Source organism: Sus scrofa, chromosome 5, assembly GCF_000003025.6.
Source record: "Sus scrofa isolate TJ Tabasco breed Duroc chromosome 5, Sscrofa11.1, whole genome shotgun sequence".
In the NCBI taxonomy this organism is placed as follows: Eukaryota; Metazoa; Chordata; class Mammalia; order Artiodactyla; family Suidae; genus Sus; species Sus scrofa.
In genome coordinates, this window is record NC_010447.5 from 61,421,009 (window position 1) to 61,437,352 (window position 16,344).

Genomic DNA, 16,344 nt, shown 5'->3' on the forward strand with positions numbered 1-16,344 from the left:
TCACAGCTTCTGTTATAAATACAAAATCAAAACTATTCAGTAGCTACTGATAAAATAAACAAGGAAAACAAAAACCTACCATCTCTACAATTTATCACAGGAAAGTCAGAATACATTTATCAAAGCTGTTAAGTAGGAATTATTGATAGTTTTAGATGGTGGGGCAAAAGGCAAAAGAGGTGTGAGGCAGAACAGACATGATATCAAAGGAAGAGAGAATTTTAGACACAGGCAAAATCAGAAGATTTTAAAAGACTAAATTAACACTTATAAGAAATAATCATCTCTGACCATAGTCCTCTGACTTGATTTGTTACCATGAAACTGAAGGCAATAAACTTAAAAACTCTAGTGGGAAATCATTATTTTATCAATGAATATTGTGTATTTGATTAAATCATTAAAGCCATTTCAGCTAGAGTTGGAAAATAAAATGTTTATTTCTAAATTACTTCACAAGGGTTTTTGAAGTTATCCACAGATAGACTGCATTAGCAAAGGCAGAAATAGCTCTTTATTTGGCTTCATTTAAGCAGCCAAAACATTTACTTTCCTAAATAAACTGTGCTGTTACCATTAAGTTAGCCCTAATTTAAAGGCTGAGGTTGAGGTTTCTCAATGTTCCAAAAATATTTTCACCATTTCCAGCCCACATAATGGGGCTTTATTATTCAACACAGTAGCCACTAAACACATCTGGCTATTTAAAACTAAGTTCACACAAATTAAAATAATATTTAAAAATTTAAAAAATATCTCCTTGGTCTCACTAGCCACATTTCATATGCTGACAGCCATTCAGAACATTTCTGCGGCTCTAGTGTATAACCTCCAAAAAATCCATAATACACAAGTGCTCTATCACTTTCCAGTCCTTTCTGTGATAAGGACTTTGGCTTTGGGGGGGGGGCTAAATATAGGAAGGATTAAGTAAGTATATTTTCATGTTTCATCTTAAAAATAGGGTTAACGAGGATTAGTCTTGAGCTCAGAGCTCAGATGTTTTTTCAGGGGATAAAGACAATAATTGGCTACAGATAACAATCTTAGCATTCCATAAGCCCTATTTACATAGTCACAGATCTGGGATCTGAAGATCTATTTAGGTTAAGCATGAAAATGAATATTGGCACATGTGCCAAAAATCTGAAGGAAAAATTAGAGAATGAAAAGATTGTGCGAGGCTCCCTACAAAAAAACAAACCAAATGGATTACTCCCTATATGTTCAGAGATATTATGGAATATTGTGGTCAAGTTTTTGTGGGTTACTTTTATAGTCAGTACAGTGACTGACTCATCCCAGTTGGCCTGGGAAATTCCATGTTTTAAAACTGAAAGTCTCATATCCTAGGAAACGCCTCCGTCCTGGGTAAACTGGAATGGTTAGTCACTTTGTCCTAAGGAATCATGCTTTATATTTCTTGCATATTTTCCATAACAGCAGCCTCTGTTGGAACTGAGTAATTTTTATATTGACATTTATACAATGGGAGTTCCGTCTTGGCTCAGCAGAAATGAATCCGACTAGGAACCATGAGGTTGTGGGTTTGATCCCTGGCCTCGCTCAGTGGGTTAAGGATCCAGCGTTGCCTTGAGCTGTGGTGTAGGTCACAGATGTGGCTGGGATCTGGAGTTGCTGTGGCTGTGGCACATGCCACAGCTCCCATTAGACCCCTATCCTGGAAACCTCCATATGCTGTGGGTACGGCCCTAGAAAGACAAAAAGACCAAAAAAAAAAAAAAAAAAGTATACACTGGTTAATGTAGATTTCTATGTTGACAGTTACATAGACTCAACATAACCTGCTCAGTCTGCCCTTCTGGTTACACTACTTTCATGAACCTTATGCCCTAACTATACTGAATTTCTTGGCTTTCCCAAGTCGTGCATTTTCACACCATTGTGCCTTTACTCAGGCTATTTGCTTTTCCATCCCTCTGAACATATACTGAACCTATCCAACAAGGTCCAATTCAAGCAGCATATTGGAGTTCCTGTTGTGGCACAGTGGTTAAGGAATCCGACTAGGAACCATGAAGTTGCGGGTTCGATCCCTGGCCTCACTCAGTGGGTTAACGATCCAGTGTTGCTGTGAGCTGTGGTGTAGGTCACAGACACGGCTCAGATCTGGCATTGCTGTGGCTGTGGTGTAGGCCTGGCTACGGCTCTGATGAGACCCCTAGCCTGGGAACCTCCATATGCCCCAGGCTGCGGGAGCGGCCCTATAAAAGGCAAAAAGACAAAAAAAAAAAAAAAAAAAGCACATCTTGTCACAAGCCTTTCCAGATATATCCCCCCCTTTTTTTTTTTACCAACTATACTCTTTTGCATTTTGTCTTTATTTTTTATTTTATTTTATTTTTGTCTTTTTGCCATTTCTTGGGCTGCTCCCGCGGCACATGGAAGTTCCCAGGCTAGGGGTCGAATCAGAGATGTAGCTGCCAGCCCAGGCCAGAGCCACAGCAACGCAGGATCCGAGCCGCGTCTGCAACCTACACCACAGCTCACGGCAACGCCAGATCATTAACCCACTGAGCAAGGGCAGGGACCAAACCCGCAACCTCATGGTTCCTAGTCGGATTCGTTAACCACTGCGCCACGATGGGAACTCCGATATATCCCTTTTTTAACTTCTTTTCCCCAGTAAAGGGATTTGTTTTGTTTCTTGTGCTGTCCTACAACCATTAAAAGAAAATTTCTTTCTTATAGTATTGCTTCCTTGGGCTAACATGTGTCTACATGTTTGTTTTCCAGACTACAAGCAGAAAGGACTGGCGTTAACAGTGCCCAATCATTTTTAGCACATAGGAAATGCCTCTTACAACTCATAATGTTTCATAAATATTAAATATTATTTTAGGAGCATTATCTCATTTGATCCTCTCAATAATTCTGTGTGCTTGTCAATTTGATTGTAATAAATTCATTTGGTTGATGAATAAACAGGCTTAGTGTCTTAACCAATGTTAGGTCTGAGGTAAGTGAGGGAATGATTCCTGGTGTTTTTTTTTTTGCGTTCTGGCGGCATGTGGAAGTTCCCAGGCCAGGAATGAACTCACGCCACAGCAGTGACCCCAGTAGGTGCAGTGACAAGGCAGTTTACTTAACCTGCTTTGCCACAAGAGAATTTCCCCCAGGTCTTTTGACTGTTACTCTTTTTACTAAATCCCACTGAAGGCTAAAAGTCATTCAACAGGCAGGACCATTCTGTGTGATGGTAAAAGAAAGGTGATAATATTTGAAAAATAGGGTTTGTGTAAAGCTCACTTTGTCTTTCCTCATTCGTTGAAACTCACCCAGATAAGCATTCCTTCACTAATTGAATTTTAACTCTCCCATAAGAAACATGGGCTAAACCATTAAAATTGCCAAAACTCCAGAGGCCACCGAGGATAAACACTTATTCAACGAAATGTTTTACTATTTAAGAAACTCTTTTATACCATGATTGTCAGAGATTTTCAGTTTCAATGTACCTTTCATCAGGCCTCCTGTTTGATGGATTCTTTTTACTTTGCTTTTATTATTATTAACCTCTAGATGCTAGATAACTAGCAATTCTCGTCTGAAGAGGAAAGGCCTGTGTTAAGAATCCAGCAGGAGGAGTTCCCGTCGTTGCACAGTGGTTAACGAATCTGACTAGGAACCATGAGGTTGCGGGTTCGGCCCTGCCCTTGCTCAGTGGGTTAACGATCCCGAGTTGCCCTGAGCTGTGGTGTAGGTTGCAGACGCGGCTCGGATCCCGCGTTGCTGTGGCTCTGGCGTAGGCTGGTGGCTACAGCTCCGATTGGACCCCTAGCCTGGGAACCTCCATATGCCGTGGGAGTGGCCCAAGAAATAGCAAAAAGACTAAAAAAAAAAAAAAAAAAAAAAATCTAGCAGGAGAGCGGGCTGTACTTCAAATCTTGCCGTTCTAAGGTTGTATCTTTTTTTTTTAATTTCAGTAAAATCATGTTTTGTATCTTTTTTTTTTAATTTCAGTAAAATCATGTTTTGCTTTGAACATATATATTTTATATGTATGTGCATTTTAATTCCCACTTATTTAACATGTGTTTTGTAGTGATAATTTCGAATATTCACATTTTTCTTTCCTGTTATTACTTTGACAGTATGTTTTTACAGGACTTGACTACGATTTTCTCTAATGTCTTTACATTAATCTTTGATAGTGAAAGTACTTTGTAGCAAACTAACAGAGAAAAAATATGGGCTTTAGTGTTAGGCAGACGTAGACTTGAATCTTGGCTCTCAAAATTTTGTTGTTGTTGCTGGGCAATGACCCAATTATCCAAACTCTCAAAGCCTGTTTGCATTTGGTTTTTGGTCTGTAATAGGAAAATGTTGATACCTCACAGGCCTGCTGTGGATATTAAATGAAATAAAAAGCAGAGAAAGTAAACTTTAGTACCTTGTAGATGATAAACATGTAAGATGTTTGCTATTCCAGTTTTCAGGTTTAATCTTTATTCATCCCACTAAAAAAGGGGAATAAGGCCACACCCACTTCAAGGGATGCTCCTAGAATTAGAGACCCGACCAGAAAAGCCAGAGCGATTTGCAAACCTTAGCTCGAAACCCATAACAAATGCTTGCATATGCTCACACTGCTGTTCTTTCCTAATATAATATGACCTATCTAATTTTGAACATAACGTACTTTTCATTCTAATAAACCAAAGTCCACATCGCTGCTGCCCTCCCACGGCGTCGCCTAGTCTCTCTCGCGAGACTCCGCCCTCCGGTTTTCCTCTGGGGATGCGGGAGGCGGAATGGCCGCGCTCGCAGTGACGTGTTTATCCTGAGCGTCTGACGTCACTGCCAGGCGCCCTGTAGCACGTTGGCCGGGCCTTCGGCGGGCTTTTCGGGGACCAAGATGTCTATGGCCAGCGATTTCTACCTGCGCTACTACGTAGGACACAAGGGCAAGTTTGGACACGAGTTTCTGGAGTTCGAGTTTCGGCCGGACGGTGAGTTGAGCCGCTCCTGAGCGGTGCTGAGCTGGGGGAAGCGAGGCGGAGAGGCCGCGGAGGAGGCGGTGTGGGGAGGGCGAGCCTCCGCGGGCTTGGCGAGAGTGCGTTGGGGCTGAGGAGCTTAAGAATATCGGAGAGTATATTGGTTTTGTGAGTAAAAGGTAACTAATCGGTGTAAGTTATTTCAGAAAAGTCTATACTGCCAGATACTAAAATGGAACCTACAGTAATCAGAATCCTAGAATCTGCTCACCAGAAGGGACCTTAAAGGCCATCCAATTAATCGACCTAATACTCGAACGTTTTATGAGAACATCCCCGCCACGCGGTGGGCCTGTGGATGCTTAAATCTTGCGGTGAACAGTAACTTTCGAACTACCCATGCGTCCGTTTTATTCATTCATGCGCTGTATGTAAGGCAGCATGAATAGAAAAAAAAAAAATCTGCTGTTCAGAACTGGAAGCGGGACATGTAAAAGAAATGAGTGTAACGATGTATTCTGGGTGCTTAAATATAGTTGTTCCATGTAGCATGCGTTGAAACTCCAAAAACGGGGGAGTGGTTAGTTCTGGATGAAAGAGTCGGGTCATCTTTAGAGAAGGTGACAGTTGAGATGAGTCTCAAAATGAGAGTAGATATTGTCTTGGACGCTGAGGGAAAATAAAGGAGTCGGACTCCTGAGAGCTGCAGGAGCCGGTGAAAGTGCCTGCTGCCCAAGTAATGGCAGCAATTTACATCTTTTGACAGCTCTGATTCTCTTTAGATAGTTGTACTGTATATAGAACTCTTACTGTAACAAGAACAGTCTTGTTAAAAGCGGCATAGGCTTTTCTTTTTAGAGTGCATGTTATGTGCTGGGCAACATGTAAAAACAAAAATTGAGGTTATATTAATGCGTCGGGTTCTTTAATTCCCCTCAAGGAATTAAATCTTGCTGAGTGACACAAACGTGAAACTAATCATAAGGCAGTTCTGATGGTAAGTGCTGTGCTCATGCTTTGGACAAAGTTCTGTGAAAGCGCAAAAGAAAAATTAGGGGAGGATCACATATTAGAAAAATGAGAGAATATCAGATATTTTAGGTAGAAGTCAGGGTAGCTACATCTAATTATTTAGAAACCTTAATTACCTTAGTCTCCCTCATTCTACCCAAGTCTTTTCTAAATTTAGCTAAGGGGCCAGATTTACCTGAATTCTTCATCTGTATTTTTGGGTTTTTTTTGTTTTGTTTTGTTTTGTTTTTGTTTTTTTGTCTTTTTAGGGCCGAACCTGGCGTATGGAGGTTCCCAGGTAGGGGTCTAATCAGAGCCGTAGCCGCTGCCCTATGCCAGAGCCACAGCAACACCAGATCCTGGCCGCGTCTGCAACCTACGCCACAGCTCATGGCAACACGGGATCCTTAACCCACTGAGCAAGGCCAGGGATTGAACCCACAACCTCATGGCTCCTAGTCTGATTTGTTTCTGCTGCACCACGAAGGAAATGCCTTCATCTGTTCTTTATGTGATATTGTTTTCAGGACTTTTGCCTGTGAACAACTATCAGTGTGTCTGTATCACTTTTAGCCAGTCACATAAATTAGGTAGTCTAATATTATCAGGGAAATTTCATTCCAGGACAATAGCTCTCATCTGCCACCCCACCATTCCACATACTTCTGTCAGTAATAATGAGTCCTATAAACAATGATTCCTAAGGGACCTCATCAGGGTAACCTATCATTCTAGAGGATAAAGATCGCAGTACATCTTGGAGTTCCCCTCCTGGCTCAGCAGAATCAAATCTGACTGGTATCCATGTGGGTGCAGGATCAATCCTGGCCTCACTCAATGGGTTAAGGATCTGGCATTGCTGAGGCTGTGGTGTAGGCCAGAGGCTACAGCTCTGATTCGACCCTAGCGTGGGAATTCTGTATGCTGCAGATTCGGTCCTAAATAGACAAAAAAAAAAAAAAGTTAACAGTACACCTGTACCTGGGCAACTGACTGAGGAGAGGCATGCCTCAAGGAGTACACCTAAATTTGTATATATCAGCTAACAAAACGGCCAGTTTTATCCAGAAGCTGCACATAGTTGGTATTCTTCTTTACCATAGTTCTAAAATATTAGCATTGCCATAATACATACACACATTCATTTGAAGGAAAATAATTAAAAGAACAGTGGGGAAAGCATGAGTATTAAGAAGGTATATCTAGATTTGAATCTTGTGTGACCCTGGGCAAGTTATTTAACTCCCTGTTTTCTCAACTGTGAATAAAGAATAAAACCTACTTTTTATTTATTTTTTTTCAGATTAGGTTAAATGCTCTGGGTAAATAACTTAGCAAAAATAAGACATATAAACTTAGAAGAAATATTAGTTCCATTTTCAGATTCCCTGTTGAGATCGTGATATAGATTAAGAAAATGGGCCTTGAAAATGACCCTCCCATTGTATAATTATAATTGAAGGCATGAATTTAAAAAGTTGCCTGGCTTCAACTTAGCCAACATATATCCAGCATTAATCTTATGCTAGGAGGTAGGAAATATTAATACAAGTAATAGTATAAAATGGTTTCTACCTTCAAAATTGCTTATAGTGTCATTATTTTATTTTTTAGCAGTTTTTGCTATTTAGATTGAATTTTTTTCCACTCCCCACAGGAAAACTTAGATACGCCAACAACAGCAATTATAAAAATGATGTCATGATCAGAAAGGAGGTAAGTTCTTTTCAAATGTTTCATTTTTTTTTTTGCATTAAGCCCATTTTCCTCCTGTCTGTGTTTTTATTTACATATTTTAAAGTACATTAAAGGCTGTAAAAAAGCAGCTAATTTGTAGATTGAAAAGGGATTCCAGTTGTAGCATCTGTAACAACAAAAGAAGCAATCTGAATATATTAAATTGTAGTCCCACATTTGAGCATATTATTTAATTTATTCATAACTAACTTTGTCTTTTACCCTATTTGTCATTTAAAACTAATTGATAATCATGACTTAAACACAGTATGAATTTTAAATAAGAGGTGCAAAAGTTAGGTGTGAGAAAAAGTTCAAAGTATCAACTGTGATGTGTATTTGTATTTTTCTCTGTTCACCCTGTAGATTTTGCATTAACCATTCTGAAATATTTGAGTCCATGTTACAAATGAAGAGGATAAGATTTAAAAAGGGACTAGGATGTGGAGAGGGAAAAATATATATTTAAAGGAAAGGGCAAGGGAGTGAAGAAAAATCATAAGGATGGATGATTTTCTCCCAACTTGTGCTTTTAGAATCAGAATTAAGGGTTTTTTTTTTTTTTTGATATTCTATTTGAATACTCAGGATTTGTAATTTTATTATTTCTTTCTGAGGTATGGGGAGAATAGACCCTGAAATTTTTATAACCTATTTTCAGGCTTATGTACACAAGAGTGTAATGGAAGAACTGAAGAGAATTATTGACGACAGTGAAATTACAAAGGAAGATGATGCTTTGTGGCCTCCTCCTGACAGGGTTGGTCGGCAGGTTTGTATTTAGTAATTCTTTATTTTTAAAATATTTATTTATTTATTTTTGCTTTTTAGGGCGGCACCCGAGGCATATGGAATTTCCCAGGCTAGGGGTTGAATTAGAGCTATAGCTGTGGGCCTATGCCCCTATGCCACGGCCACAGCAGCGCGGGATCTGAGCCGGCGTCTGTTGCCATACCACAGCTCACATCAGTGACAGATCCTTAACCCACTGAGCAAGACCAGGGACTGAACTCGCATCCTCATGAGTCCTAGTTGGATCATTAACTGCTGAGCCATGAAGGAACTCCCATGTTTAGTAATTCTTTAAATATGTAATAATAAAAATTGTTAGTATAATTGTTATGTTTCTCCTTATTTGTTTAGACTGGATCCTCACTGAGTTTTGGGTTTTCCATTTAGTAGGCATCTGGTAAATACTAATTTTATTTCACTTTGCCTTATTTTCTGTGCTACTCCTATAAGTAAAGGAATCAATGCATAGCTGTCAATTAATGCTTTCTGAACTTTGCAGCTGCCCCAGCTAAAGTTACAATGTTTTTCACACTATTATGAATCATTTCTATTGTAGGTTAATTACTTTTATTAGGAATAATAAATTCATAATTAATACAATAGGAAAAAAACACAGGTGTTTGTTAAATTTGAGCATTAGGATTCTCATTAACTACCTAAAATTCACTTTCTTCAGATTTATAACTTTGGAAATTCTTATTTGCCCCAGAGAGGGACTTGATTGGTTTCTTTGTTCAAACTAACCATTGCCTTTCCCTCTCATATTCCCTTCAGAAAAATTGATGTTTCTCAGAGGGCTGCTGAAGAACTCTGAAGGCCTAATTTCACTCTATAGAAAGACAGTTTGATTTCTGAATTGGGTCTTTTCACCTCTTGGAGAAATGAGATATGACCCCAGGAGGAAGAAACATTTAATTTCGCTGTTGTATATTCCCAAGGATTATACTGTTTAACAGCTCCTTTGACTACAAGAAAATGTGGAGAAATCTAACAGATGCTGACGCTCTGTAGCAGTAACTTAACACTTCTATTTAAAGAAACATTATTTAAGAAAGCAAAGGTAATAGTTATCAGTATTTTATGGGCTGTAAATACTTTTACAAAGTAAATTTTGATCTTTTTGTCTTATGCAAGTATGCATATGCATTAAAAATCAAAAACTATAGCAACAAAGCTTTTATCATCTCTTAGATTGAGGGAAACCCAGTGTTTTCATCTACTCACTTGATGTGTTCATGCGTTTTAATTAGTGGGGAGGATTACTCATGCTCTAGAAATTGTCTATTGAATCTTTAAGACAGACTTTATGACCGCTAGAGAGCCTTTGTTAAATCTCCATTTTGTGTGTGCTATGAACGGTGCTAATTAGGTCTTCTGATCAAGCGTATAGCTAGGAGTGTCTTTAATGGCATCTGTTAATTTAAACTGAAAAAGCTGTTAATTTAAACTGAAAGCAGTTATAACTTTTTAATTTTTCATTTTAGATTTGCAGATAAAATTTGGAGAAAAATTTATACTGTAATTTTGGCACGCCGGAAGCATCTGTATTATGTTGCATTTGTTTTATTCTTAATTGTTTTCTGAAGTCAGAAGACTATGAATTTCTTAGTCCTATGATCCAAGGTTCAGAAATTTGTATTATCATTTACTAGTGATTGTAAATATCAACGATTTTTTTCCTCTGCTTTGGCAGTCTTGAATTTCACAAAATTGTGCTAATAAAGCCTACCCTTGTCAGGGTTTTTAGCCTAATTTTAAGGATTACAGAGAATGTAAAGTCCTTGGCATAGGCTCTAACACACAGTAGGTGCTAAAGTGGTTCTGTTGTTAATATTATGCAATGTGTCTGTAGAGTCTGGTAGGAAGGATAAATGTATTTATCATATTTAAAGTAGACTTATACCCATAGTATTAATTTTTATTGACATTATAAAGAACATCCCAGTGTCACTCTGAAGTATATCATTCATTTGATTGTATCTTCTTTATGGCATCTCTGGAGAGCAATTTCTTTTTCATTTTTTCATTTTTATTGAAGTATAGTTAATTTATAAGGTTGTGATAATTGCTGTACCACAGAGTGATTCAGTTATACATGTACACACATCCATTCTCTTTCCCACATAGATTATCATAGAATATTGGATAGAGTTCCTTGTGCTACACAGCAGGTCCCCATTGGCCAGTCATTCCATGTACTTCAGTGTGTTATGCCCATCCCAGAGCCCCAGGCCATCCCCCACCCCACCCGTCCCCCTTTGGTAACCGTAAGTTTTAAAAAGTCTGAGTCTGTTTCTGTGAATTGTTGATTCATCCTAGTATTGGGGACTCCTGAAGCAGTTGATGAGGTTTTTATTTTATAGTTTATAGAAAAGGTCAAGTTTTTTTTTTTTCTTATTTCCTGTGATCGCTGGAAAGCTTGCAGATAAAATTGGGACCTCATATCGCAAGAGTAAACTGTCTTTGGGATGGATTTTTATATTAACTACATTTCTCTGTTTAATTTTTTTCAGGAGCTTGAAATCGTGATTGGAGATGAACACATTTCTTTCACCACATCAAAAATAGGTTCTCTTATTGATGTTAATCAGTCAAAGTGAGTATGTTAAAGCATTTGGACTAAATTGACATAATTTGTTAGAGAGGCTCATTTTAGAACTATAGATTATTTTAATTCCATCCTATATCAGTTTATATGTGTGTAATCCTGATTTTTATATCAGTGATGACTTGTTATCAAAGAATTCAGCATTATATTTTTTATTGATTGTCAAAAAATCTTAATCTCTACACAGTATCACAAAATTTAACAGAAATCCTTATTGGATTTATCAGCCTTATTAGTCCCATATCACATCATTCTCTTCCTTGGGTAAATACTTGAAAGAAATAGAAAAAAACATAGTATGGCTTAAGTATGGCTCTAGCTACTTGTGTCTTCCTAAGCTCTGTGTCTCTGCCACATACCATTGTCTGAACATCTCTGCCTTCATTATTTCTTTCCATTCTTTCTCCTCTAAATGTTCTTATACTGTCTTTTTCCTGTCACCCTAAACTATAATAACTTGTTTGCTTAACCTGTTTCATTATAAACTCCATGAGTCCAAATTTCCTGCCATGCCTGACAAACAGTAGGTGCTTTATAAACATTTATTAGAGGAAAGAAAGAAATGAATGCGTATTAACTATTGGATACAAAAGGCTACGTTCATAAAGACTGACCGGATACTTTTAAACTGTCATATATCTATTTTCTCCTAGTTGCTGAGGGTGTTGCATTTGTGTCCTACTGGGATTATAAATAGATAGTGTTTTTTGAAAAGCAGTTTGATAGTATGAGTTAAAAGCTGTTAATATTTTTCATTCATATTCATCCAGCTAATTTCATCTCTGAGCATTTATCTGTTCTGGGGAAATATTCTGAAATAATGAAAAAACTTTATTATTCATAAAGATGATCATTGAAAACTTTGTAATTGAAAAAAATACGAATGTATAACAAGCAGAGAATTTTTAAATTAATTAAAAGTTATTGTCAATTTTTTTGGTATAATATAAAAAGTAATGTTTAAAAGGCCACAGGGAATGTTTTTAGTTATGAAAAATTAGAGAAATACCAATACTGTGAAATTATATAGTATTGAGTTTTTCTATCTTTATAATTTTATTTGCCTTATGCATTTTTGTGATGTATAACTATAATTTTTGTAAGGATATAAATACTTTAAATATCAGGTGAATACTGGTGAAGAAATTGATGTATTTTTTTCTTACAGAAAAAAAGATAAAGATTGGAATTGTTGCATATAACCATTTTAGTTATCAGCAAATCCTTCTCCTAAATTAATTTGTCTTAATTGTTTTAGGTTTTTGGTTTTTGTTTTAGGAATTAATTTGTATTTTGTTTCATTCTAGGAGCACAAAAGTAACTTTTATCTTTTTAAATTTTAGGGATCCTGAAGGCCTTCGAGTATTTTATTACTTGGTACAGGACCTGAAATGTTTAGTTTTTAGTCTTATTGGATTACATTTCAAGATTAAACCAATCTAAATTGTATGTTTTTTTGAAACTTTTTATATTTAATTAAGGGATGGGTGAGGGAGGGGTTGTCATTTATAATACTGGGGTTTTTATGAATGCAAAGCAAACTTTTTGTATGCAAATTGAAAATAAGAAAATACATAAACATGGAGTTCCCTTGTGGCACAACAGGTTAAGGATTCCGTGTTGTCACTTGTGGCACAGGTTCTATGCCTGCCCAGGAACTTGCACATGCTGTGAGTGCGGCCAAAAAGAAAGAAAAAGAAAAAAATACATAAATGGACTTAATGGTTATCTTCACTTGGGTCCAAGTGGGTTGGACAGCCCCACATGCATTAAATTCTGTAAATAAAAACCACCTTTCATTGAAATGTTGCTCTAATAAAATATGTCAAAGCCTGGATGGAGAGTGTTTTTTTTTTCCTCCAGGAGGCTGTATCTGATTTGCTTCAAAGATAATAAAAATTGTTTTAATAGATGTATCGTATGACAAGGTTCTTTCATGTAGATATGTGCAGCCAGATTCCCACCTGTTTAAAGGAATTGAAGATCTTCCTTGTTTCCACCGTACCCTGACGGAATTTAATTTTTTGGTGCTTACAGAAGTTTTTTACAGAAGGTGTTGGGTTTTTTATGCTTGTCGCAGACCCCTCTGGTTATTCACATTTAAGTGGTTTGGTATAAGCGGTGATTTCCTCAAGGTTACAAAGGTGAAGTCAGTACCCCAAGTTAGGCACATTTTTATTAGGCCCTTATTCTCTATTTCGCATTATGTATATTTTGTGTCTGTGGGAAATAAATGAGTTCTCAGCTGTAAAAATTACTTGAAATGTAGACTTAACATAATGTGTGTGTGTATTTATATCCCAACTCCTAGTGAACATGGTCTCACTCATTTAATAATACTATTTGAATGTTACGAATATTAAAACATTCATTAAAAAATAAATTTTGTGTGACACTAGTTTTATATGAAACAGGATTTTATAGCATTCAGGTCAGCAGGTACATTTCCCCACCTCCCACTTCCCCCGTAAATAGAGACCTCTTGAGATAAATGTTTTTCAAGTGTTGGTTTTGTGCTCCATGCCTTCTTTGGTCCCTTCATGGAATGGAGTGTCACTACCAACACCTAGTACAGACTTTTCCATATTGTAGGTGCTTTGTAAAAGTTATTCAACTCATTGTCTTTTGTACTTAACTGCCTGCAGGTTATTTGTCTTTTTGTAACTTAGTCTGAGGTGTAAGAGATTCGTTTCTTTCAGTTATCACGATTATTCTTGTGTATGTGCTTATGCCACAGAGTGGTATTTGAACACATTGGTTATCATGTGTCTTTTGGATGTGGCGCAACAGTGATGCTAAGTTCTATGAGTTGCTGAACCAAAGCAACACACAGTGCAACAAGGAGGACTGTGAGAGTCAGGGTGATCCTTCGGTCTGTTCCATTCCATTTTATTTACTTATATACTTTTATTTTGAATTTCTAGATTTTGTACCTCCTCTTACAGTTAAGAATGAGGGTAGATATTTCATTGATAGCAGGATGAGTCTATTCATGTGGGCATTTAAAATATGAATATATGTGATAGCTGAGATGATTTATATATCCTATTGTTAGACTACGTTATTTTCGTTTGAAATGCGTGAGACCTGTGAACATGGGTTGAGCTATATTTTTAATGACAGATCCATATGGTTTTTTTCTTTTAAGGACCATGGTTTGAGCGCAGTTTTAAGTTCACAGCAAAATTGAGAAGAAAGTACAGAGATCTGTCTCCCCTCTACCCACACCCCACCCATACATAGCTTCCCCCATTATCAACATCTCCCGCCAGAGTGGTACATTTGCTACAACTGATGAACCTACATTGACACAATCACCAAAACCCATAGATTATATCAGGTTTCACTCTTGGTATTGTACATTCTATGGGTTTGGACAAATGTATAATGATATATCTGTCATTATAGTATCGTCATGTCACATTTTCACTAACCCCCAAAATCCTCTGTGCTCTGCCTATTCATTTCTCTACCCCCATTCCCTGGCAACCTCTAATCTACTGTCTCCATGGTTTTGTTTTTTTCCATGAAGTCATGTAGGTGAAATAATACAGTATGTAGCCTTTTCAGATTGACTTCTTTAATTCTTTAGTACACATTTAATTTTCCTCCCTGTCTTTTCATGGCTTGATAGTTTGTTTTTTTTTTAAGGCTGAATAATAGTCCATTGTCTGGATGTACCACAGTTTATTTATCCATTCACCTACTGAGGGACATCTTGGTTGCGTCTAAGTTTTTGCAATTCTGAATAAAACTGTAGACATCCATGTGCAGGTTTTTGTGTGGATCTTAAATTTATTATTTTAATAATTGATTTCTTAGCATTATGTGGCAATGAGTTATAATGGAAAATTAAAACAAAACACAACAAAGGTGAATGGATGATTTGAGGGTGCGCTTGGAGTCCAAACTGTGATACAATGGAGAGGACACTGAAGAATTGAAATTCTTAATTGTGGCACTCCTTCAAAAGACCATGTTCCTTTCCAACTTATGAATAGACTCTATCACTTAGTGGCACAGAAACTGAATAGCTATCCAAGATTTTTTTTTTCTGTTATTTTTTTTCATGCTTATTTTTTCCTCTCATTTAGTTACTTAGAAATTGCAGGAATGATGGCTGCTGTTTGGTTGGCTGCTGGATGCCAGTTGGGACAGTACAAAGGATTTTAACTCTAGAGCCTTAGAATAGTTTTTTTTTTGGTAAAGATAAGAAGGATGAATAAAGTAGCTAATTAGGGAAACAGGAGGCCTTTTGAGTTTTTACTGTAAGACCCAGGAAAAATTTGTATTGCAGGGTGGTGTCAAGGTTAGTCATGAGGACAAATGACTCTGGAGGTGGGAGCCTGGCCATGTGAGGTTGCTTCCCCCAAATAGGGTAATGCAGACCATCTTTCCCTGGGAGCTGTTGGTTATTCCTGAAGACTTCACTTCAGGCTGGGACAGGAAGAACAGCCTGCTCCTGTAAAATGATAAGCCATTGAGGGTTGAAGGTGTGACCATGAAGTTTGAAGGTGTGACTAGAAGCTGTGTGGTAAGCTTCTAGCAGACAAAGCTGGTATTGCCAGGAAGGGATGGGTAAAATGTGTGGTTTCCTAATTGAAGAAGGCCTTTACGGTAAAACAGCCAGGAAGTATATAAGCAAAAGCTTTATGTATTCACATTGTGTACGTGTTATGTGGTGTTTTGCACAAAAGTGAATTGGGAAGACCAAGTATAAGAACATTCAAAACATTCTTTAACTTTTTCATCTTTCTGTTTTATTAACTAGTGGTCATGACAGATGAAGCTGAGTGCTTCCAATTTTGTGCTTCTTTGATCAGTTCTAGGAGTTTCAATGAGTCCCCTCTGAAGTTACTGCTGTTACTGTCTGATGCTGGTTGTTTTCTCTTTTAGGGAAGGAGTCATCTTTTCCAGAAATTGGAACTTGGTAATAAAAAGAAAGTAGAGTTTAGAGGGAGCAGCTACACAATTCGGCTTTCCAGTTATTAATCTCATTCTGTCTGCCAAACCATGACACATCTAGATCTTGTTGTCAGTTCCTCTTATGTTTAACCACTTTGCTCGCTGAGCACACGTGTAGGCGTCATCTCTCTTCTATGTGCCACAATTACAGTAATGAACAGGCAGATGTGGTACTCACGGTAAGGAGTTTACATAGAGGAAACAGACAACTACGTTCACAAAACTGTTCTGCCCCTGTCTCACCTCTTTCATGAGAGCTGTCCATCCTCTAAC

At 37.5% G+C, this 16,344-nt stretch overlaps 1 protein-coding gene across 2 annotated transcripts; it reads left to right on the top strand.

Moving 5' to 3' along the window:
* MAGOHB (mago homolog B, exon junction complex core component) lies at positions 4,691 to 13,018 on the top strand. 2 transcript variants are annotated; one of them, XM_013988372.2, is made up of 6 exons: positions 4,814 to 4,973; positions 5,899 to 5,955; positions 7,627 to 7,685; positions 8,368 to 8,478; positions 11,012 to 11,094; positions 12,450 to 13,018. In XM_013988372.2, exons 3-6 carry the CDS (start codon positions 7,671 to 7,673, stop codon positions 12,547 to 12,549), a joined length of 309 nt encoding a protein of 102 aa, XP_013843826.1. In that variant the 5' UTR covers positions 4,814 to 4,973; positions 5,899 to 5,955; positions 7,627 to 7,670; the 3' UTR covers positions 12,550 to 13,018. The 2 variants fall into 2 exon arrangements, with proteins under 2 accessions (XP_013843825.1, XP_013843826.1); XM_013988371.2 differs by lacking the exon at positions 5,899 to 5,955 and having other exon boundaries at positions 4,691 to 4,973.

Excerpts from the sequence above, each read along its gene's own strand:
- MAGOHB (XM_013988371.2), top strand. The coding sequence starts at position 4,880 with ATGTCTATGGCCAGCGATTTCTACCTGCGCTACTACGTAGGACACAAG. Across the intron at positions 8,479-11,011 it reads CTGACAGGGTTGGTCGGCAG|GAGCTTGAAATCGTGATTGG; the intron begins GTTTGTATTTAG and ends AATTTTTTTCAG. Across the intron at positions 11,095-12,449 it reads ATTGATGTTAATCAGTCAAA|GGATCCTGAAGGCCTTCGAG; the intron begins GTGAGTATGTTA and ends TTTAAATTTTAG.